The sequence below is a fragment of the Pelmatolapia mariae genome, linkage group LG16_19 (genome assembly GCF_036321145.2).
Source record: "Pelmatolapia mariae isolate MD_Pm_ZW linkage group LG16_19, Pm_UMD_F_2, whole genome shotgun sequence".
NCBI lineage: Eukaryota > Metazoa > Chordata > Actinopteri > Cichliformes > Cichlidae > Pelmatolapia > Pelmatolapia mariae.
In genome coordinates this window covers 53,338,410-53,362,164 of record NC_086241.1, presented here as the reverse complement: position 1 = coordinate 53,362,164, position 23,755 = coordinate 53,338,410, and the positions used below count along the sequence as shown (strand labels likewise).

Here is a 23,755-nt window from a genome sequence, read left to right as displayed (position 1 = left end):
TGGAGCCAGGAGCGGGGAGGGCAGGAGCCAGAGAGAGAGAGAGAGAGACGGAGAGAGTTTGTGCAGTTGCTGCAGCATCACTCACAGCAGCGCGTAAGTGCAGCGAGGAGTCCAGCCTCGACTCTCGCAGCCGATTAAAAAAGAAACCATCCAGAACAGTCCGCCGGACTTAACCGCAGCTTCCTGGAGAAAAGGAGACATATCTGCGTTTTCTGCGCCCTGCTAGAGTGGAAGAGAAAGACTTTTACTCGTTTTTTTAAAACCCAAAACACGCAAGGGAATGCCATCGATAAATATGAAACTGGAGATGGTGACCATCATCGCCTGCGAAGTAGATATTGAGGTGTTTACATCAGATAAAATGCAGGTACGGTTCACCCATAAAAATGCACGTTGAAATGAAGCCTGCTTTTTGCGGTGTGGTTGTGCAGCAGTTTGCTCGGGGCGACTGCATGCTGCCCCTGTAGAAGCGCATTAATGTCTTGGGTGACGTTGAATGCAGCCCTTCCTCAGACGAGGATTTTTATCAATGGGAGCCGCATCTCGGGGAGACGCACGCCCCGCGCCGCGCGTGCACGCCACAGTGATTGACGCTGAATGAATTGCAAAAATTGCTGGAAAATGCACGATTTTTTAAAGGAACCATTGTGTGTGTGTCAGTGTGTGTGTCAGGCTTCAGATAGACGGCAATTATAAGATGAGGCTCGCAAGGCGATATTGGAATGGGGTGTGATGAAGTGGATTGTCCATGCAAGACACATGTATGGAAATAAGCGAGGCGATGTTTAGACGCAGTGGCGAACAGGCTTGTACCCCCCCCCCCTCCCGTTTTATCTCTGGCCTTACAGCAGCATTGCAGGTACATCAGGTTAAACGTGATGCCGAAAAAATAAATAAATATTTAAATTAAAAAAAAAACAAAACTCGGTGAACATGAATAAACATGCAGTGGCATAAAAAATCCTGGTATAAGTGATTGAAATTGATGCCCTAGGAAATGATAATGGAAGGGGGGGGGGGGCTAATAGTTACAGTTAGATTTGCCTTTGAGTACATTTACATCACTGTAAATTCAGTATTGCACCCCCTATGGCAGTGTTTTTCTAAAAGCCCTCAGAACTGGGGTGGGCAATTAATTTTCCCAAGGGCCCACGTGAAACACTGGGACAGTTGTGGAGGTATGCACCAATACTCTAATAGAGAGATATAATTAATACTAAGCTGAAGTCAGTTCTGCTCAATTTTGTTGTGGTGTGGCACTCCATAACAGCTCCAGTTTCTCAGTTGGGCCCTTAGGGAAAATCAGCTGCCCACCCCTGCCTTGGGACACATCAGATACAGGTATTTGATAAACTGTCCGTCAGGAAAGCAGTTGCAATCAGATGAGTTCAAAATGAGCTTCAGGACCCCACCTTTGGCACCACAACATGCCAAGTTTGAGGCTTAAAAGGCTATGCAGATGGCTGGCCAAAGCTTGGCTCACCCGCTAAACCCTTTGGAAATTCCATGTCAGAATATATTCCCTCACCTGCTGCCTGCATGTCTGCTTGTCTGATCTGACTCATCACCAAAAATGACTGAAATACGAAAAGGGTGAAGGAATTCAAAATAAAGTAGCAGTATAAGGGGCTGTAGTGCAGCCTGGAGGTATAAGGACTTATCTGGCATGCAAACTCAAAATAATCCCTCTGTGGTTCTCACACTTAAGTGCTGTTGTGCTCTGGTGATATAGGCTAATTTTCTACCCTACAGAAGCTCAAATCTCAGTCACCACACCCAGCTTATAGACCATTAATTTTTTTTATTCGTTCATTTATTTATTAGCAGTTTAATGTTTATCACTAACCTTACCAAGCTATTCCAGTAACATGTACATAGATGGATTGTTAAAGTTTAATTTCCATCTCTTAATGATGTTGTTGTGCTTGTTTGCTCCTGTTTTATGCTGTAAATATGTAACACAAAAACAGTCCAAGTTGACAACTGACTCATCCTATGGTCTGTGGCCCCTAGCTAGCCAGGCAGCTGCTGTGATTGCTCCCAGGTCTGACAGTTTCTAAACCACTGCAGACCAGCCAAGGTGAAAGACACCAATGTATCACCCTGCAGTTGTTCTCCAATTATAGGAGATTAAAATTTCCCTAGGGGATGTTAGAGTAAGAAAAACGACTGACGAGCTTCACCGTGGAACCTCTAAAGTGTTGATTATTTAGGATTTCGACTCACCCGTGACCTAATGTCTCTTAATTTATTGTACAGTTCATGATTGTGTGTTTCAAGGGGAGTCTAGGGTTGGATGTGTCATTTCTTTCGCTGTGAAAAACCTTCATTAAAACCTGCTGCTCCTTTAGATCGTCCGTCCTCCTCTGACAGGCTAGACACAGACAGGGGCAGGCCAGTCTGATCAGAGGACAGTCTTCACTAAAGCTTCCTGTCAAACCCTCTTATCAGCCCACCTCTCACAGACTCCGCCAAAGAAAAGGGGGTATGTGCACAATTAAAACAGCAGACAGAGGGCTGAATAGCACAAAGAACACTAGTAATCCTGGTTTCTAGTGCAATGAGAGTGATGGAGAGCACAGAAGAAGAGGGCAGATTAAAGATGGGCACGTGGGGAGCACGCTCAGATTGAGCCCACCTCCCCGTCAGCCTATTCTTGTTTTTTTTTTTTATTATCATTTAACCAGATCTGAGCCTGTCTGAGGCCCATGTTTTTATTACTATGCCTAAATCTGTAGATGACAGATAATAATCGGAATGCTGTTTTGTTGCAAAGCACTTTGGGTGAACTTAAGTGGATTGATGCTATTTATAGACCCGTCAAGGAAAGATTAAGCAGTGTTGGTGTTTGAAAGGGGAACATGAAGAAAAACAAGTGAGTGCTTTGACATGGTTGAAAACGCCGCGGCCCGGGTCTTTGCTGATTACATCATTAATGAGACAGACTGAGAGGCTACGCACAGGGTAGGTTGTTGTCATAATAATGGGAAGGCTGATGGTGTAGAAGGCTCTCTTTATTCCAGAAAGTGCTTGGGATCCATTTTAGATGACACAAAAGGACTGTTGATGTGAAGTTCGGCAAGGCCGGAGGTGCAGGTTGACTGCATGCACACCTCATGTCATTACCTGCAGAATGTACCAGCATAAGCAGATGACAGCACGGGACACATGTTGAAGGTCGTAGCATGTTTTGGCATGCTGTGAGTGTATTTTAGGACAAAGCTTGCCTTTGCAGTTACAGTTACTATGCATGCTTGATTTGATGTTGACACTTTCATGTAATTTTTTTTTAAATATCCACTTGCACTTTCATATAGGTGTAAATAGATAATGCGCGCCTGTCGACCTGCTCTTTCTCTTGACAAGTATGTCTCTGGTTTCAGTCAGTCGCAAAATATGTGTGTGTTGTTTGGTTTTTTTTTTGGAGGGGGGGGGGGGGTTAATTATGATGCCTATGTAGTGCTTTGCACATTTGCCTAACAACCAAAAGATGTCCACTTTGATCCCAGGAGAAGACACAAATCCCTGTTGGGTCGTGTCAGGAAGGGCATCCGGTGTAGAAATCTGGCAAATCGAACATGCTGAGCTACCCACTGAGGTGACCCCTTGTGAGTAAGGGAGCAGCCGAAAGTATCTTTATGATACATTTAACACATCAGTGTTGCTGGAGAAAACAGCATTTTGACATCATGACCTCTTCACACTTACAGCGCCATCGGTTCTCCCGACAGTCAGACCCGCCTTATCATGAAAACAGCACACAGAGGCTACACTGCAAGCCACGAAGTACAGCTATTTTCGACTTATGCCTGATTTCCCCCACACAGAAGACTCTAGTAACACTGACACACTCACACACTCCAACCACAACAGTGAGTCAGCGGACTCGCAGACCTACAGACAAACATCTCTGTCAGCAAACACAAACAGCACCTCGCAGAGGACACTGGGAGAATTTTCCATCCACCTGGGTCACTTTCCATTTGTCCCGTCGACTGTCTGTCTCTCGGCCTGTCTCTCACTTCCCTGCGTCTGTTCTCACGCTTTGCTGTTGCAGAAACCGCGCTGGTTATGAGGAAGGAGGCGAGATCTGATGACTAATCTGCGCTTTTGTTGTTCAGCAAAACTGAAGAGTGATTTTGCTGACGTCTGTGATGTTTTCATTCTTTCCCACTGTCTTTTTTTAATGTGCTACGTTACATAACACGTTGTCATCGCGCTTCATTTAGGAAGTTTATTTTAAGCATATAAACAGCACAGGAAGGTAAAAAGTAATATACTAGACCATAGTTTTATATAGAGATATTTTCTATCCTTTGTTTAAACCCTGAATATATATGTATATATGTGTGTGTGTGTGTGTGTGTGTGTGTGTGTGTGTGTGGCTCCCAGGCCTCCGGTAGAGGACCTGAGCTTGAAGGGTAAAGATTGCCCGAAGGGTGAGTGGAATTTTTTTTATATAGGCCTTATGTACAATATAGCAGAGCAAAGATAAAAAATATACATGTATCAGTCCCACTTAGACATTTGGCCTTTTGTCTTAATATTCTAGGGAAATACCACTGACAGAGCTCTTAGTGCATACTGAATAACCATGCATTAGATTTGAGCGTTCATGTTATCTTAGACTCACATTTAAAAACATTGTTGTGATGCTGCCTGACCAGGTGTTTGTGTAAGGCAAGAGGCAGAGAAGCAACAGGAGGGTAGGGTAGGGAAGGCAGAATGGATGTAGACATCGGCAGTATCATTTTCTGTGCTGGTAGGAAACTAGATCTGCATATTGGCAGGGTTGAGCGATCCTGGGTCTGAGCAGTGGGCTCAGGTGTGCCTGTTCCCCCCACTCTGGGCACTAGGCAGGCAGCATTCACATTTGCCTGAAACCCTAGATAAGTGCTCGAGCTCAGGTGTCAGCTAAAGGTTAGTGCTGTGTCCGTTAGGGTGACGTAGAACAAAGGACATGCTCCTGGCTTGGGTGTCTGGTTACCATGTAGCCAAGATGACATGACTGTGTGATAAGATTAGATGCAAAATAAAAAAGGTCTTGCAATGGAATGTAGGGGCTCCCAATTTACTTACCGAGGACAAAGAGTGCAGAAACGGCGCCGTGCAATGACTGGTCTTTGTTATTGAAGGTTCTTGTGGAACATAATTTTCTTGTCAGAATTTCCAATTAAATTTCCTGTCTCAGAAAAATGGCTGTGAGAATGCAAGGGCCTGAAAAAGCAACATCAAGCCAATTACTAAGGAAAAACACAGCAAGGCGACAGAACCATGCAGTCTATGGAGTATACACTGCATTGTGAAAGCTAAGGGCAAAAACTAATAATATTAAGTATAGTGCTGTCAGTTTATCCATATGCGGCAGATAGAGACATCATTAATGAGACAGACTGAGAGGATAGGTGACAGAGGGAAGGAAGAACTCCCTGTTAACAGGAAGAAGCTTCCGGTAGAACCAGTCTCAAGGATGAGCAGCCATCTGCTGAGACCAGTAAATCAAACACTGTGGAGTTTTGGGACTTTCCGTGTCCTTAATATAAGGAATTTGACATGTCATTGTAAACTATTGGGCCATGAAAGTTTCTATCCTGTTTCAGAGCAATTCATAAGGAATTAAAAGTACATTGGTAGATATGTGATGCATCTAGGGTCATGCTTTTACCATTTTGAATCACTGTCCATAATATTTCTGCAACAAAACATGGTGATGTAACTGTGCAGCATGCTCTTGCCTTTGTTTCTGCACTGCTTAATCATCACTAGAGATGCTGTATCACCACAGAGTAATGCACTGATTGCCACCAGAGATGTTGAAAGAGGGTAAAATGCAAGAGTGAGCAGTAGGAAGTGAGAGTGGTGAGCTCATTTGTCTGTACTCTGCGGCCTGAGTTAAGGACTGTTGGTGTGGCATCTTTTAGCCACCTTATGTAATGTTGTGTAACTCTCTGGATTATCGTCACCTTAAAAGTGTACGGATCTGCGTGCGAGCCAGCTAGAAATTTTATGCGTGTGCTTGTATCACCATCTGTGTGTTCTGCCTAAATGGAGCTGAAGAGGAAAAGCTCCAGCTTCGATAAAAATCATTTTAAAAAAACCCATAATGAGCACGTTGGTGGTAATAGGATTAATGAGTCTCCCTGTGCTATAAACTGATTTCTAGCTCCCTGTCGTGGACACGTTGTGCCCTTGGCAGTGGCAGCATAGCACTGCAGCGTTGGGCCCTGTCAATTCAGCTCATTGCTCAAGGTATTTATTCACCTGTATAACACTTGGCGCATTCACATGCCTTCCCAGTGTTTTCAGAGCCATCACAATGAAGACAAAGCTGTTAGTCACAGATTGTTCTCATTGTTTTGTAATACTAAGGATTTGCTGCTATGCTAATGTTAATGGCTGATTTGAGGAAAGCTGTGATTCCCTATGTTGGTACAGGTCACTGCACACACACAAACGCACAATCTTTATCCGGAGTTTATCCAGTGATACTGAGTCTGATTTTTTTTTCTCTGACACATTACCTAATCCTAAGTAGTCACAAGCTAACAGTAGCTTACAATGTTTTATATTGCTAAAACACTAACCCCTAACCTCCAGGCTGAATGTAGCCGTAACAGCCAACAGAAACCACTGAGCACCTTATAATACACTCGAGCTATAATTTGTATGCAGCATGTTACAAGCGTATTGTAAAATACTCAAGTACTTTATATTTCAGTTCAGGGATTTTATGTTGGTTTTTGGAAACTCTCTGGTGTTGGATTTTGGCTCTTTTGGGGGAGCACTAGTTTGCATACCTGCACCATCTCCATCAAGCATATAAAACAATACCAGACAGACAATTTTTTGATGTTGATCGCATTGCTTCTAAATATTTAAACAGTTAATATATGAAGTATTTCCTTATGCAGTTTATTGAACTATTTATGCCAATGAAGCCGTGTTGAGCTGAACTTCAATTCAATTCAATTTTATTTTATTTATAAAGAACTAAATCTCAACAACAGTTGCCTCGAGGCACTTTATATTGTAAGGTAGACCGTACAATAATACATACAGAGAAAAACCCAATAATCATATGACCCCCTATGAGCAAGCTCTTTGGCGACAGTGGAAGGAAAAACTCCCTTTCAACAGGAAGAAACCTCCGGCAGAACCAGGCTCAGGGAGGGGCGGGGCCATCTGCCGTGACCGGTTGGGGTGAGAGAAGGAAGACAGGAACTTAAATGACTGCGATCGGAAAAAGAGTCCTGTAAAAAAATACATATATATCTATAGATATATAGATATCTATATTTATATATATATGAACGTGTCTGAACATAAAGGGGTTTTTTTTTTCTGTAAGGCTTCTTGTTTCTGTTTGTAGTTTGCTTATAGGATTGATGGCTCAAGCTTGAGTTAGTAGTCTCTGGTAAGAGTAAAACAGAGGTAGCATTTTTCCAAAATGCAGTCTCAAAACCTACTGGCTAACATCTGAAGCTTTTAAAAATGTCTCTTCCATTGTAAACAAAGATCAGGAAACCATGGCGAGTGATTTTTGCTGTATACAATGGAAGCTCCAAATGTTGGCAGTTATCCCCACAGGTAAAGTCATCAGATAATAGCAGATGGGTTCCCAGATTGCCAGTTTACTAAATTTCTCAAAGAAGCTGGAAAAAAGTGGTGGTAAAATTTAGCGGATATATAAAATTAGAATCTACGTTTAATAAAGTCACTTCCAAGACAAGATAAACTATTATGTAGTGTACAGATGTTTCACTCAAGTTAGAAGATTTTCAAAGTCCTGCCTTTACTTTAATACTAATGTGAATATGGCTAGAACAATTATCAGTAATCTGAGATGGAAAAAAAGGTGACTAACGAGGTGTAATAAATAATTTCCCTTTATTTAGACACTATATGAGGAGTAGATAATGGATGTTAGTGGTCCTGCACAATAAATCAAACTTAAAAACCTAGAAAACTCAAGAAATCCTCTTTGTAATTTGAGGGTTTTTTTTTTTTTTTTTTTACTGTGATTTCTCTAATATCCGCCACTTGAAGGGTCTTCTATATTTTAAATATAATACATATTCAACTGGAAAGCTTTTAGAGAAAGTATACTGGAACAGAAATGCATGTAGGTACAGTTATTTTTCGTCCAGCTCCATCTGTTATCTCTACAATCAGATCTTCCTTCCTTGTTCGTCCTCATTACACTGGTTCCAGTTTGGTCCTTTAGGGAGGACGGTAATTAAAAACGATCGTCTACACACTTAAGAAATGAATTTTCTTAATTATTCCAGCATTATCTATTTTTAGTGTAACACCATCCCCGACTCACCCAGAAGCTCTGTGGCCTAGTTTGTTGATTTTCACCCAAATCCAATTCAAGCGTGATGGTCTGGATTAGACTGTGTTAAAGCTAGGCACGTGTCGCAGAGAAAGCTGAGTAATTCCCCAAAGGAAGGGGAAAAAAACAAAACCCTTCTTCACGTCCCAATTAGGTTTGGTTAATCTTTTCATTTTGATCCAAAACGCCAAATGGTGTAATTCAACATGGAACTGAACAAGCTTGTGGATTACAGTCATGGATTGTGCTCTCCGAGTGCCAGGGTGATTGAAATACTGTACAGGATTAAATGGGAAACCAGATAAAAATGGAGCATTGTGGCCCAGTCAGTCAATTTAAATCAAGGAAATCTCAGATAAACTTGTTGGAAATGGAGTGCGTGGGCCTGCTAATGTGCATTTTTAACATTGTGAAAGGGTGAATTTGAACTGAAACGACATTTTTCACCTAAACCTAAGGCTAAACATGTAATCATAGGGTTAAATTTAACCAAATCCTCTTTAATTTTAGTTTTTATTATTCTGTGTTAGTTTAACTTACCCTCCAACCAGGGTTGTTGTAGTTATGCTACTCTATTATTTTCTCGACTATTATTGTTATTGTAATTTTATTTTTCCTTTTTCCAAACTATTAAAGGTCCAAAATTGCTACAGATGAATATTAAATGCCTTTTCTGCATTACCTATTATTTTGAAATAATTAATTATATTTGTGCATGCGTGATGCATTTTCAGGCATCATCAAAGAAATAATGGAACATGTAGCTGTGTTGCAGATGATGCTACTCGCTGGTTCCCGGCAGTGACAGCAAACAAACAGCTAAATAAATGGACCTTATGTAACTCTATAAACACAATGAGCTGACAAACACAACAATAAAAAGTGACAGCGTGTAGGCGCTTTTGTGGAAACATCGCAATTTGAACATAGCTTGCTGAGAATACATTCCAGTATTTGTCCAGTGTGTCTGAAATCGTTTATCCGTCAGTAAGAACAGGAAGAACCTGCAGGTCTGCTGAGTGTTAGTGCTGTTTACATATTAAAGAAACTTAATCTCCCTTTTACATAAGACGGGAAAACACTTCAAGTCACAGTCATCTGATACTTGACCAGTTCATTAGGTGGAGAAGGTGTGAAGTAGATCCTGTGGATTTTTTTTCTCTAACCAGCTTCCTGTTTCTCTCAGCACTGCTCTTTAAATCATTACTTTCTTTTGTTCTGCCACCGAAAACCATGTTGACATTTCCCAGTAAACTTGCACACCTCATCCCTATGCTGTCTGATCTTTTTTTTAAGTGTGGTTGTGTGTCAAGACCATGAGCTTGCTGCTGTGAGCATGCATACAGTTATGTCCTTTTGCCACTGCGATGACAGCCTTCCCTTTACAGTCAGGAGCATAACTACCCTATTAACCCAAGGGGGAAGCATCTGGAAGGAAGGCCCTGGAGCAACTGCAAGAGAGGTTCCAGCTTACTAGCAAGCTTAGTGTCTTTTTACGTTGGTGTCTTTTGTGCTAGTTTGCAGTTGTGCCTGCCTCTTTCTTGGGTCTCCTGTATGCATCTTCCCCCCTCCACAGACAGTTCCTGAACTGCTGCTTTTGATTGCACATCTTTTTATGTGTACGCTAGTTATGGTTAATATTATGTAATGCAAGAATGCAATCATATGTAAAAGCTAATATGCATTTTCCCACTTTATACTAGTAGAAGCATTCAAGAGGACCTTTTCAAGTGTATTTTTAGGTGCCGTCTTGCTGCTGGAAGCATGAAATCATTTATATATATGAGGAAATAAAATTCAGATTAAAAGAATATCTATATCTTTTTAGTGAAAACAAGTAAAAACTAAGATCATGCAATCATACAATAAAATACTTGCTTGCAAATAAATCTGCGAGTTGTTCAACACGCTTGCATGCACACGTGGAGGTCATAAAGATGGCAATTGTTCTGTCAAAAATGTTGAAATGAAGGCACAATCAAGTTAAGAGGTTCCCATCATTAAAAATGCACAACCTGATAATGACCTTCAAAATAATGTCCATGAAGACTGCCCTATAATACAATTATTAAAAAAAAAAGTTCATAAATTCACAGAAAATGTTTGATTATTTTATTTTTTACTGTGGACTTACTGTAAATAATCACTACTAGTTAATTATTTTTTGTGTAGTGTGAATGGCAATTGGGGGATGGAGGCCTCTTTCAACAGGAAAAGCTGTAAAACATGAAAATACAGTTAAAAGGTAAAAATCTGTGCAGTCCTTCCAATTTTCAAAGTTGTCCAGTGGGCCTGTTTGGAGTCCTTGCAGGGCTGGTTCTGGTCCGTGGGCCTTATGTTTGACACCCCTGGCCTAAAGATTCAAAAAGAAAATACAAATATATGCAAACAAACTAAGAGCAAAACAGAAAATACTTGACAATAAGTTCAGAAACTCATAACTCAGGGTCCAAAAAACCGAGGACCATGACAGGTTTAGCTTGAATGTTGTGACAGACTAGCTCGGTTACGCAACAATAGGGCAGAAGCAAAATCAAAGACAGGAAAGTAAGGGAATCCGGCTCGTGGAGCTATGCCTTGGGTGTTACACAAAGGTGACATGGAGAAATGTGCGGTCTACACCAAAGACTACACCTTTGCTCACGCTCTCTCCACTCTACACACACTGGAATTCTCCCGTGAGCAACAGCCTTATTATAAACAGCAGCAAATTTTATGTTCTGAAGCAATTCGGTATCCAGCTTGTTCTTATTTTCAGGTTTGTTTGTTTTTTGGAGGTGTGAAGGTTGTTTTTTTTTATCTTCTGTGTTGAGAATGAAAAACAGGACGTGCTGTTCGCTTCTTCTCCCTCACCTGTTGTCCTTCGGGCTCTCACAGGACACAGAGTACTGGTAGGATTTTGTGTGGTTAAAAGCGGTCGTCCTTCAGCTGTGCTTAGAGACGAATGGCGCTGCCCAATTATTTTATTATGCAGACTTCCCTGTGCGTGAGTGTATAGTAGGCGTATTGTATTTGTGTGGGTACCTACAGCTGTGGAAACACAGTGAAGAATCATGAACGCTTTGTCTACATCACCCACAGGCTTGCTCAATTGCTCTCTGTATCTCTCTCACACACACACACACACACACACACACACACACACACACTACACAAGGGAACAAAGGGAGTAGGTCACCACAGGGAACATTGCGATGGCAGATGAGCAGGGCACTTTTCAGCCACATGTAACTCAACAACCCCTCTCTTCTTCCTCGTTTCCCCTCGTCTTCCTCCTCTCATTCCTTTAGCATGTTTGCGCATAGAGGCCACATAAATTAGTGATCAGCACGCTCACTTGTTACGCACCAATCAGTCGTGGGTTTATCAGCGCTGGCATATGGTGGTGTAAAACAAACATTGCCTGCTATTATGGAACATGATCTCCGAGCTTTCCCACGTCTTTGCACATGCCAAAACATCAATTTGAGTTAAGGAAGTCACCGCTGTGTGTGGGTGTATGTGTGTGTGCCTCTGTGTATGTAAATGACAATCTTATCAGTTTTACACATGGAGTTTTGATGACATCTGAGTCATAGAAGCTGGCCAAGGCTCATGGAAAATTCACAGTGTGAATAAGGGCTGAAGCGGGCTCTACAGAGAGGTTCAACAAGTGTCTTTGTTGTTATACTCAAGTCACGATTACACCAAAATCAGGAGCAACTGTAACAAACAATAGATTGATGTAAAATGCTCTGAAATGTAAATCAAGATCTTGCAATACAAATGCTACCAACCTCCCACCCCCAGTTTATTCATAACCAACAAACGTGTCTCTTATGATAAACACCAACTGTGACTCATGAGTCTGTCTTCAATTTCCTTTAGCTATATGACGCTTTAAAGCTTTTTTAAGGTGATTGCTTCAGTCTTTTCATTTTAGTCACTGCATCGTTAATATCTTAATTTAGTGCGAGCATGCTCACCAGCATCTTTTTCTTTTTAGCTCAGATAAACCAAATATACACCATCTGATCAGTAATAGGAAAACAAAGTTAAGAAGAAGCTAGGAAATTGTACTGAACAAATGCTTCCCTCAAGCATTCGTCTTGAGGGAAGAAAAAACTTCAAGTGAAGCAGCTGTTTCACATGCTTTCCATAGTGTAGGCTGTAAACAGTTTAGTAACATGTTAAGTTTGAATCTTATTTTGTTCGTCTAAAGTGACCACAAAAGCCGGTCCATGTGGATTTTAACTGGCTCACTGTTCATTTATTAAATATAAAATTCAAATTTAAAACAAAATCTGTTGTTGTTAGGCTATGATGACCTGGAGGACTGAGAACCTTCACAGACAACTCAATTCAGTTTTATTTATATAGCGCCAAGTCACAACAACATTTGCCTCAAGCCGCTTTATATTGTAAGGTAAAGACCCTACAATAAAAAACAGAAAACAGAGAAAACCTCAACAATTATATGACCCCCTATGAGTAAGCACTTTGGTGACAGTGGGAAGGAAAAACTCCCTTTTAACAGGACGAAACCTTCAGCAGGACCAGGCTCAGGGAGGGCAATCTATGGTTGGGGGTGAAGGAAGCAAGACAGGACAAAGACATGCTGTGGAAGAGAGCCAGAGTTTAATAATAACCAATAATTAAATGCAGACAGGTGTATAAACACAACTGAAGAAGAAACACTCAATGCATCATGGGAATCCCCCAGCAGCCTAGACTTATTGCAGCATACTATGCAAACTATGGACAACTGCAGCAATCTGATAGCATCCAGAGCTATCACTAGGAGGGTTTTATGCCTCTTTGCTAGCATCATTCATCAGAAATTCAGGGAAAACACATTTTTCCCTAGGCCTCTGTAATTAGGTTTTAGTATTCCACTTATGTAAAACTGAGTGGCTCACAAGAGACAGATGGATTTATAAATCTCTGTTATTAGGATTACTATGTACCCTCTCTGATGCAATATGTAATATGAGAAGTAACATCTTGACATGTTGCTTCTCCTGCTATTTATGCACAACTTTGAGCGTAGAGCATTCATTTTAAATCAACATACTTAACTCCCAGCTCTCCCATTATATTTAGCAATAAGCATGGCTCTTCAATCTCCTCTGGCTTTGAGGGATTCTTGCATTTTAATTGTTAAGTTTCACTTAAAAGGAGTCAAGATATTCACACATTCCTAACTTGACCTCTTTTCTTAGCATCTTAAGTACGCACCTTGTATGGTGAAGTCCAAATCTGACTAAAAATGGTATCACATGGCCTGTAGGTGAAGTCACTTCTGACGTTAAGCCAGCTACCCCGAGGTGTTCAGCAGCAGAAGACCTGATGCACTTACATGGGGAGAAGAAGTGAAAATAAAACAAGAGGGGAAAGGGGGGAGGATTAGGAGTAAAAGCGCTAATCTTCTTTTTTATTTTTCTCCAAATTGTTTGACCACAGTGAACAGCACACTGCAGCATGATGGTAGCTGACAGCTTGCTGAATCATTTAGAGCTGTGCATGTGTCAGATAGTGTGATTATGTGATTTTTCTACAGAGAGGCCTGTAATATATAGCGTATATATTTACTGTGTCAACAAAAAACCAAGGCACTGAGATATAGCAGCTATATATTAATACAAATGCATGATGGCTTTACTGATCATTATTAAGTGTTTACTTTACTGTGAACTGATTAGTCACTTAGTAATTAATCGATCATTTAGGTAGAAATGCCAATGATTTGAGTCAGTTTCAGCATCTTGATCCAGATGTCCAGATGTGTCTTGCATTATAGTAAAAAGATATTTTATTTAAAAACAGCTTTTTTAGACCAAAAAAACTAAATAAAAATGAATGAAAACAGTTCTTTTTTATATGAATATGGAGATTTTAGCATGTCAGTGCTGTGTTTGCAGCTTGACTTTAATTTATGATACCCAGACTTTTATGTGTTGCTCGTAGTTTGATTATATGCAGTCTGAAAGTGTTAAGATTTTTGCGTTAAATGTCAAACAAGGCCAGATGAATATGTGCCAGATTCTGGCAAGTGTTCTCCAATAAGACACAGGGCTGACACGACACGCAGAGAGAGCCCAGAACTCATCTCAGTGTGCTGAGTGTGCAGATTTTCAGTGTATCCTGTCACTTAGGTGTCACTAATGTACAGAGGCAGATCTCACAGCCGATATGCTGCCTGTATTCCTTCAGGTAACGCTCACCTTTTCCATCCTGGTGATAGCTGCTGTGTCAGCTCAACAAGGAAAGTGCTATTTTAGTTTCTAGCTTCCACTGACAGAAGAAAAATTCAGCTCAGATAAAAATCTGTCAGACAATAACAGAAATGGGCACTGACTTGAGAGCAGCGTTTACCAGAAGACAATTGGCACCACTGATTGCAAACACGTGGCTCTTAAGACACTTGATTAAAGTAAAAGCAAACGGCCATATCCACATACTTAACTATGTCTTTGCATTAACTTTAACTCTTTAAGTATTAAGTAGAAATGTTTTTGTAATGGCCGCATTACCCAAGTTGAGCACAACAAGAGCTACATTAAAGATGTAAAGGCCCTCTGAACCTGTACTGGCAGAAGACCACATTCAGTCGATCATCCTTCTTCGTTCTCAAAAGAGGGTCTAGTTTGATAGTCATTGTTGCTAGGATTCAAAGAGTAGCACTACTGATTATTTAGAAACGAGCTCCCCTGGTGGCCTCTTACTTTCTTTTTTTGCCCTCCTGCTGAGCTGCTTGATTGAGTTTACAGTTGAGGAGGCCAATTTGGTGCCCGTGGAGAGGCCTGATGGGGAGGGGGATATGGGAATGTATAATCGACATATAGTTCAAGAAGCAGAAAATTACATAAGGATTAAAAACGAAAAGAGAGACAGCAGCAGAGAAGAGTGCTGGAAAATGACAGAGCTGGACGCAGAGCACTTGGTCACACGAGTTTCTCACGTAGTGTTCTCAAATATATTATTTTGTTGTATTTGAGATATTTGATGTTATCTAGCTTTTGAGAAAATAGTGCTCAGAGAACATAGTTCATCTTGAGTAATTGCACACAAAAGAAATAGAGAACAATAAACAACAGTTTTTAATCCAATTTTGACGATCATTAAGTGAAAGATGATGACGCTGACTCAGAAGATTTGCCTCTAGTCAACCATATCGCTGTGTAAATACTATTACCGTGGTTTGTCAGTGAATAAATGTTAACTAAGAAAACATTGGTTTAAGTGTTTATGGAAAAAATGTGACTTGTTTAGTCTATTTGGGTTTTTAAATGGTTGCTGTATTTCACAGTATCTGCAGGTTGTCAGCATACACGTAACATGCTCATCCATAGCCTCGATCTCTCATCAGACTTGTACATTTTTACCTTTTTTATCTTGTGCAGGAGAGGTTCGAGGCATTGTTTAGGATCTACGATGAACAGACGACTTTCCAAATGTTCAAAAGCTTCCGGAGAGTCCGGATTAACTTCAGCACCCCAGAGGCAGCAGCCCGCGCACGCATTGAGCTACATGAGTCCGAGTTCAACGGCAAGAAGCTTAAACTCTACTTTGCTCAAGTAAGTGTCAGCTGAGGGGTCTGGGAAAGGGCAGGAAGGGGGCCTGGGAGATGGAGGATCTGAGGCAAAGCACTGCTTGTTTACATAGAGAGTTAAGGCACAGTGCAATGTGTGTGCACAGCAACACACAGAAAAACAAACTTGGAGAAAGAGGATGGTACACAATCTCCTCCCTTCCAAATTCTTTCAATTTCTCTTTTTATTCCATCTTTTAGTGTTGTTTGCATCTCTGAGCCACGCTTGACTGCTTCCTAAACCTATGAGCCTTCCTGTCAAAATTCATCTGTTACATGTTTGAACACAAGAACACAGTTCTTGATTCCCCACCCATCCACTACACTGTAGCTGTGTGAACAAGTGTGTCTCTATGCAGTTGTGGGGAAGAGAGAGGTTGAAGGATGTATTTTACAGGTTACATACTGTATAAATTGTATTTCAATCACATTTAAATAGCTATAAATTAATGTGTAGCAAGTCCAAAACACCCAGTTTAGCTCAGTTTTAGTAAAGATTCCATCAAAGTTGTGCTTCCTGGAAAAAATACAAGTCACTGCGACTCCAACTGAAACTCCCCTTATCGGGAATACATCATCAGTCATGACCCCTGCTGCACCTTTTAGTACTTTGATGTAAGAGGATTAAGGATTTTACAGCTTGACAGATGCCACATGTAGGTATTGTAATTACAGCAATTGGCAGCTATCAAAATGCTGAAATCCATTCATTGGGAAAAAGCCTGTTATTTGAGACTTGAAGACAGAGCTTCTGACTGAAACTTCAGTTTATCCTGTGCATATAACCAGCGAACAATGAGACTTGTGTATGAATTAAGAGAACAGTCACTTCATGAGCTATCATCTTCTCTCCAATAGATCCAGAATGGTGACGAGGACATTGACAAGTCATATTTGGCCCCTCCCCAGCCAGTCAAACAGTTTCTGATCTCGCCCCCTGCCTCGCCGCCTGTGGGCTGGAGCCAGAGCGAAGACGCCACGCCCGTCATCAACTACGACCTGCTGTGCGCCGTAGCCAAGCTCGGACCCGGTCAGTACTCAACTTCAACACGCTCGTGCTCTATGTTGGTACTCGGTGCCTACAACAGGCACAACACAGGGAAAATGGTGTGCAACAAATGCATGAAAAAATCTCTGTTGAATCATTCGTCTCTGAACAGTAACACCGAAAAAAGCAGGAAATTATTTCATGCACCTCAGGGGGGCGATGTGGAAAGCATATTTATCTGGGAAGCAATCATGACAAAAGGAAATGGAACATTTTTGAATTATAACTCTTTTAATCTTGACTTTTACTGCAGCGCGTTAGTCACTTCTGAATAGCGTCTGAAGTACTTGTTCAGAAGTACATTTAAAGAATGCTGTGCCATTTAAAAATCTGTCTTTCTTAGTGATCTCAGCGAAGAACTTCCTGCTGCTGTGGTTTTTTGCAGAGAAGCATAAAAAAGGAAGCGCCAGACTGAATCCCATGAATCAAATCCATTGTTCGGGCTATGATACATCAGCATCAAAGGTCATTGTCAGTACATATACAATGAAAGAAGCAGTGGATTCAAATGATTTTGCAAAACATACACTGACTAATGACTAAACCCCTTCATAGAAACCATAAGTGGATTTTTGGAGGTGGTGAATGTCTGTGTGTATTTTTTTTCTATCTGCAGTATTAAACTAGGATTAGAAAGTGCTGCAGGGACGATTTATTTCAATTCATCATTACTTATTTCAGGGATTTAGGAGGGGTCATTAAGGGAGGATGGTAAACCAATGGCAATAGTTTATAGAATCTGCCCAAGTGAATCTGCTCTGCTTTCCATTTAGTCGAGCCAAGTTAACATTCATCAATGCCACCCAGGAAAAACAAAACATCCAGTGTGGAAATAGTTGTAGCGGCTAATCTTACAATCACGTTCCTCCCCACCTCAAGAACAATGCTGTTTCATTCTTTCCATGTCTACGTAGATCAACAATTGCATCCTTGTTATTCTAAGTTTAAACAGAGTTCTAGAGGCTCTCAGAACTAAAGTTAGCTCAGTTAAACTGGCATCAGACAACTTGAGCATTGGCATGCATGCCCAGCCTGCACGGAGCTGCCACAAATGCTAAATACCTTCCTGTTTTAAACCATCCACTTGTATCAGACTAATATGTCGGCAGATTTTATTTCTTACACACACATAGTGTAAATGATAGCAATTGGATATCGTTCAGGTCTCGCTTTGCCCTGGAGATTTTGTACCTGGTTGCATATAGAGTGGCATGGCAATATGAAAGCTAATGAGGAACCAGTCTAAATGAGGCAGCACAAACCACCACAGTTAGACTGGCAAGTAAACACCTGCACCTCTGTCTGCCTTGTCAGCAAGATATCAGATCGCCGCAGCCTTTAGAAAATGTCACCTAACACGCACAAGAAGGTGTGCCATTTCCACAGTGTCTTTCCATGCTTGCATATGTGGATATGATCGTGCTGATGAAGTGGAAAAAACAACCCGAGCGCCATTTATTATCACCAAAACTGATGATTAAACTTGCCACGTCCTCGCACACACAATTACACACACACACAGTCCAGTTCGGAGGACCATTTTGACATGTTCTGCTTTTACCATAGCAACACGAGGCTTCAAGAAACTGCTTTGTTCTGCGCGTCACATCCTGCCATCCAACATCAGATTAGCTCAGGGCTGCAGCACAGCACGCTGACTCCCTCTGTCAATTCCCCGCGGTAACAGCAGGACTATATTCGCTGTCCCTCTCTTGCGTTTGGCACCACGGTGAAAAGCGACAAGACCAATTTCCTCCTGTCTGCCAGCTGTCTGATCTCCATGGCGACTGTGATACAATCTCACAAGAGTCCGTTTTCAATCAGAGTCTGCTGAGTTTGGCATCCAGACAAATGGCAAGAGTATTCCGGGGAATAGTTTTCTCTTGAACACTTGTCCTGATTTGTTCCTTAACCAACAGGAAAAACAGCTGTCACCATATAATAGATGCCGTACATATTTCAAACATAAATTATATTTAATTAGTTAACCATAGAAGTGCAAAATTAGTGCTACTCTAGACAGAAGGAGGAGTGTTTTTCGTCTCCTTATCGTTCATGTGGGGATGTATTCAAATCCCTTCAGTGAAATCAGAGGCACTATAAGAGAGAGACAATTAAATGTGGAACTGGAATTTATGGGAGGGTTTTGGAATGGCAAAGACAAATGTGGAAATACAATTTCCAGAGGCAAAAGCTGTTTAAAGTGTTACTACTTATGTAAATTTGATCATATCTGACCAATAAATATGGTGGTTGTATACATGCACTTTTAATGGTATGGTGTCCATTGGAATAATGAATAATGCTTCAAAATAACTGGGCAGTATCCTGCCTCCAGGCATTTGAAATGGCTGGAGGCCAGAGACTTGCTTTTGGAAGGTAAAACCTAATACTGCTTTTTAAATAAAATTCCTGCATGCAGTCTCTTATTGACTAATGTGGAATATGATTGTAATATTGACCTACTTTTTACTTAAGGTTATAAAGTTCTAATATTACTCAAAGAGAGCAAAACATACAGCAGTTTCCTCTGGAATGTACACTGCATTAAATGATTAACTTGCATGAAGCCTCTTCTACTGAGCAATGTGTTAGTCCAGTTCTCATTACTCTGAGTTTTGCCAGTCTCTCTTTACCACAGTAGTGGTGTTGCTTTCAATATTTAATCTGTAAATGTCCAGTTATTCATTTTGTTAAATTTATTTAATTGGAAAAAAGAATGATGTACTTGGTGTGTATATATACGTAGCTCGAAAGGTAGATATAATGATTACTTTGCATTTCATCTTCCAACAAACTCATTCTCATAAACTTAGAATTAATCAATTAAAATACGTAGGTGCTGCTGCCAGTTTGTGGAAGTCGCCATGTTTCGCTGCCATCTTGAATACAGTGGCCGAGGTGGACATTGCTGCTCTGCCTAATTGTGTTAAGTTTGTTGATACAGATCCGCCACATATGTATTAGATGAGAAGATGAGAACTCATAAGAAAATTGTAATTCATGCTTATTTATTCCTAATATACTCAAAATTGACAAGAGCCAGCTAAACAACTATGGGTGGTTATAAGCCAACATTATACCAGCTAATGTTAGGTTCAAGTGTCCAGGAAATCACACTTTCCCTAAGCATAAACCGTTTGATTATATTCTCACATTGTATGAGACTTTATTCGCCAAGTGTCCAGCAACTTAAAAGTTTCAATAACACTAGTTAAAAACAGCCGCCTTTGATGACAGAAAATTTCAGGATATTCTCAATAACTCCGCTCAGTATCATCAAGTTGGATCAGACTTCTTTAACAAGCTTACAGCCGCCTCCAGAAGTAAACATCGACACATACAGACAGCTGAGATGAACAGCTGACTAAAAGCCTGCTCAGAAAACAGCAGATTGTCGGATGTATCTGGAGTCATTTTGTTATCTGAGTACACTCACTACAGGTGAACAGCAACCAGTTTTATAGGTGACTCGAGGGTAGAAGCATAAAATATCGCACATAAAATATGAAATATGATTGTCCTACAGTGGCCAGGATTATGCACTGCCGCAATTTGCTGACATCTAGTGGTGATATTTTACAGACTGTAACTTAAAAGCTCTTCTCTCTTTCCATCCCCTCAGGTGAAAAGTATGAACTCCATGCAGGAACAGAGTCCACCCCCAGCGTGGTGGTCCACGTGTGCGAGAGCGAAACAGAGGAGGACGAGGCAGCGCGGCCAAAGCAGCAGATTGTCCAGACCAGACGTCCCGACGGACCCCCAAAGGTCTTCAACTAGAGAGGCCTCCCTTCAAACACCAGTGGGGCCAAGACCACCACTTAAGCCCACAACACACCTGCCCTCTCTCTCTCGTCTCTGCACTCACAGAGAGCGTCGATGCCCCTCATTTCAGTTCAACTAAAGCAAAAAAAAGAAAAAAAAACAACCAACAAACATTGCTCGAAGACGGTGTTTGTGGGGAGCGTGGCGATGGAATGAGGTGGCTTGAAGGGGATGGATGAGAATCACACACACACACTCATCACATTCTGTGGACAGCCTGGGGGAGCGGTAGGCATGCTTGCCTCCACCCCACTAATCTCCCCTCGTTTTCGGCAAGAGGGGTGGAAATACCTGTCCCTACGCAGGCACCTGTCACTTATCGCACACACTCAGCTCTCATTGCTAGTCCTGCTCAGTAGCTTGCTAGTCAGTTAGGTTGTTAGCTGTACCTCTCCCTTCGTCTCACAGTCATATGTAATAATCGAAGATCTTTGGTTGAGGACATGTGATACTTAAGCAAAGATATTTTTCTTTTCTTTCTGTTTTTTTAAACAATAAATTGTGTTTTCAGGTTATACATATGTATTATAAATGTCTATTTTTTTCCTCCTTTTTCATATCTCCTGGTTCGCAGTTTCCGCTCTCATTAAGACTGACTGTGTGATGTTTCCGCTCTTGTCTGCATGTATATACTGTATTACAAAAAATACGTACAGAAACACAAATACTAACAAGCTATATCAAGAAAAAGGAACCTATTTAACATCACACACAGCACGAAGCGCCATATGTGACTAACAAAGTTGTGGTGGTTGTCTGACTTTTTTTCTTCTTTTTTTTTGGTTTTGCTTTTTGTCCTTTTTTTATTTGGAGAGGTGTTTTTTTGCTATACTACTAGATGTGTATACTTACTACGTATTTGATACCCCAAAACTTTTTGCATGCTAAGTTACTTCTGTAGATGAAGAGCTGAGGTGTATTTTTTTTCTTAATTGATGTTTGTGACTATGACAGAGGAACGGGTTGATGCTTTTGACGCAAGTGCATATTTCCGCACAGGGTTGAAAGTATGTGAAATGGGAGGTAGAAAAATAAAAGCTGAATGAGTTTTTGAAAGCTTGACAGTTCAGTCTTTGACTCGACGGCAAATTTGCATGTGTCACTTTTTTGCGATTTGACAGGTCAAACCCCCTTATTTCTTCAAAGGGGTGTCGGGACGGGGTTTGTTTTTCTGTTTTTTCTGATTCTGTTTGTTGTAATTCACAACTTTAATGTATTTTTTATGTTATTTAATCAAACCCACAATCTGTGTCAGGTTTCCTCCGAAACCTTCTACTGCTTGTTTTGCACTGAGAATCTCTTGATATCTCCGAGTAATTGTGGGACTCTTGATCGTCTCCTGCTGCGCACCAGAGTACTGCGCTGCGTCTGGCTGTAAATAGCTTAGCGGAAAAAAATTTGTTGAAATAGTTCCTTTAGATATTGCAGTTTACCTGAAAGCATTTTGCTGAGAAAAGGGAAAATTAATCACGCCACATGAGATACACCAACCAAAGCATCGACTCATCACGCATTGTCCTAACGTAAAATGATTTCTTTCTTACTCAGAGACTCTGATCTGTATTTCTAAACATAAGGATATCATGTTTCCCCCGACCCACTTGGAGTAGTTTGTATTGAATTAGCGCTCATTTTATAAAAACATACATTCCTTAATCTACAGCTCACCTTTATTTTGTTCCAATAAAATCAAATCAGACCAGTGTGTTTCATCTCCATTGAATGAAACATTTCAGCGCTTTAAAAGCCACACAAAGGAGGCGAGTCTGAACCTCATTTGTGTCATCAGACAGCATGAAATCTAAAAGTACTTTTTGCTATGTAACAATATTAGTAAGCAAACTACAAGTCTGTGTGCATGTGAGCACTTTACTGTCAGTGTGCTGTTATTTCCTTCACATAAAAGTCTTTTTTTAAAGACAAAGTAGGAAGCACATTGTATGTTTTATTTCTAGTGTTGTTTTTTGGGTTGTTTGTTTTATCTCAAGCTAAACACCTGGTTAGCCTTTTCACCAGCATATTGCAGTGAGTGAAACACTCCACTTCCTTTTTGCTCGTGTGAACCTTTCAGGCCTTTTTTGGATCTGTGGAAGTGCGTTACGGAAAAGAGGTGTGGACGTGCAGTGCAGTTTTAGGTTTGAGAGAGAAAAAAAAAAGAAACGAGGCAGGATGACAGTGCAGAACAAAATCACTATCTTTGTTTTTGTGTTTGTCCACAAGAAACATTCATTTTATCTTCACAGGATATGAAATGGTTCTTTGAAATGCACCGTGTTGGCAGAGTGCACTTTTATTGGCACTACGGTTAAGCTGTCGCAGTTATCTAAGCAGACGGCAGACTGGTGGAGCTGCTGTGATGGATGATATTGTAGAGGAAGCAGCGGAGCAGAAAGAAGGACACAAGGAAAGGTTTTTTATCTCTTTTGTCATGGTGTTTTAACAAACTGGTGCATTTGGTCACAGTTGAAAAGAAAATTTATATTTATGTACATATGCCAAGTGTTTTTTCTGTTGCTGAGGCCAGTCCCGGTGTGCAGTTTGTTATGGCTTCTCTTGGCAATGTTGTAAATGGAAACAAAAAAAACAAAAAAGACAAAAATGTATAACAATAAGTTCTGAAGATGCTCGATCAAAACCAACAGTCATCGTGTTGTGTTCAACATGGACTCTGTTTGAATGTTTCTTTTATTTCTGGGGAACGTCTACTAAAAAGCTCAATTATACCGTTTGTCACTGTTGTACTGTTTCCGTTGAAACCTGAATATTGTGTCTTGTATCGTAGGAATCGAGAAAACAACGTAGCAAAACGAGCAATAATTTATAGTTCTATAATACCAGTATGTGTATTTTCATGTTCTGTACTTATTTCTCAGAGATGGTCTCTGTCTCTTACAGTATCCGCTTCGATTTGTGTAGTATAATAGTCATTTGTTTCACATAGAAAAAAAAATACATAAAGACTTATTCTTAAAAGCTA

At 40.7% G+C, this 23,755-nt stretch overlaps 1 protein-coding gene across 5 annotated transcripts in view; it reads left to right on the top strand.

Annotated features, from left to right (window-relative positions):
- rcan3 (regulator of calcineurin 3) overlaps window positions 1-23,755 on the top strand; it is a 46,628-nt gene extending 22,873 nt beyond the window's left edge. For 4 of the 5 annotated variants that reach the window (XM_063498067.1, XM_063498066.1, XM_063498065.1 and 1 more), the window contains exons 3-5: window positions 15,718-15,891; window positions 16,764-16,935; window positions 20,579-23,755. In XM_063498067.1, the coding sequence (XP_063354137.1) occupies window positions 15,718-15,891; window positions 16,764-16,935; window positions 20,579-20,733 (501 nt within the window). In that variant the 3' untranslated portion in view covers window positions 20,734-23,755. Of the gene's footprint in view, window positions 1-64; window positions 368-15,717; window positions 15,892-16,763; window positions 16,936-20,578 lie in introns of those variants that run through there. The other variant, XM_063498069.1, reaches the window with a different exon arrangement.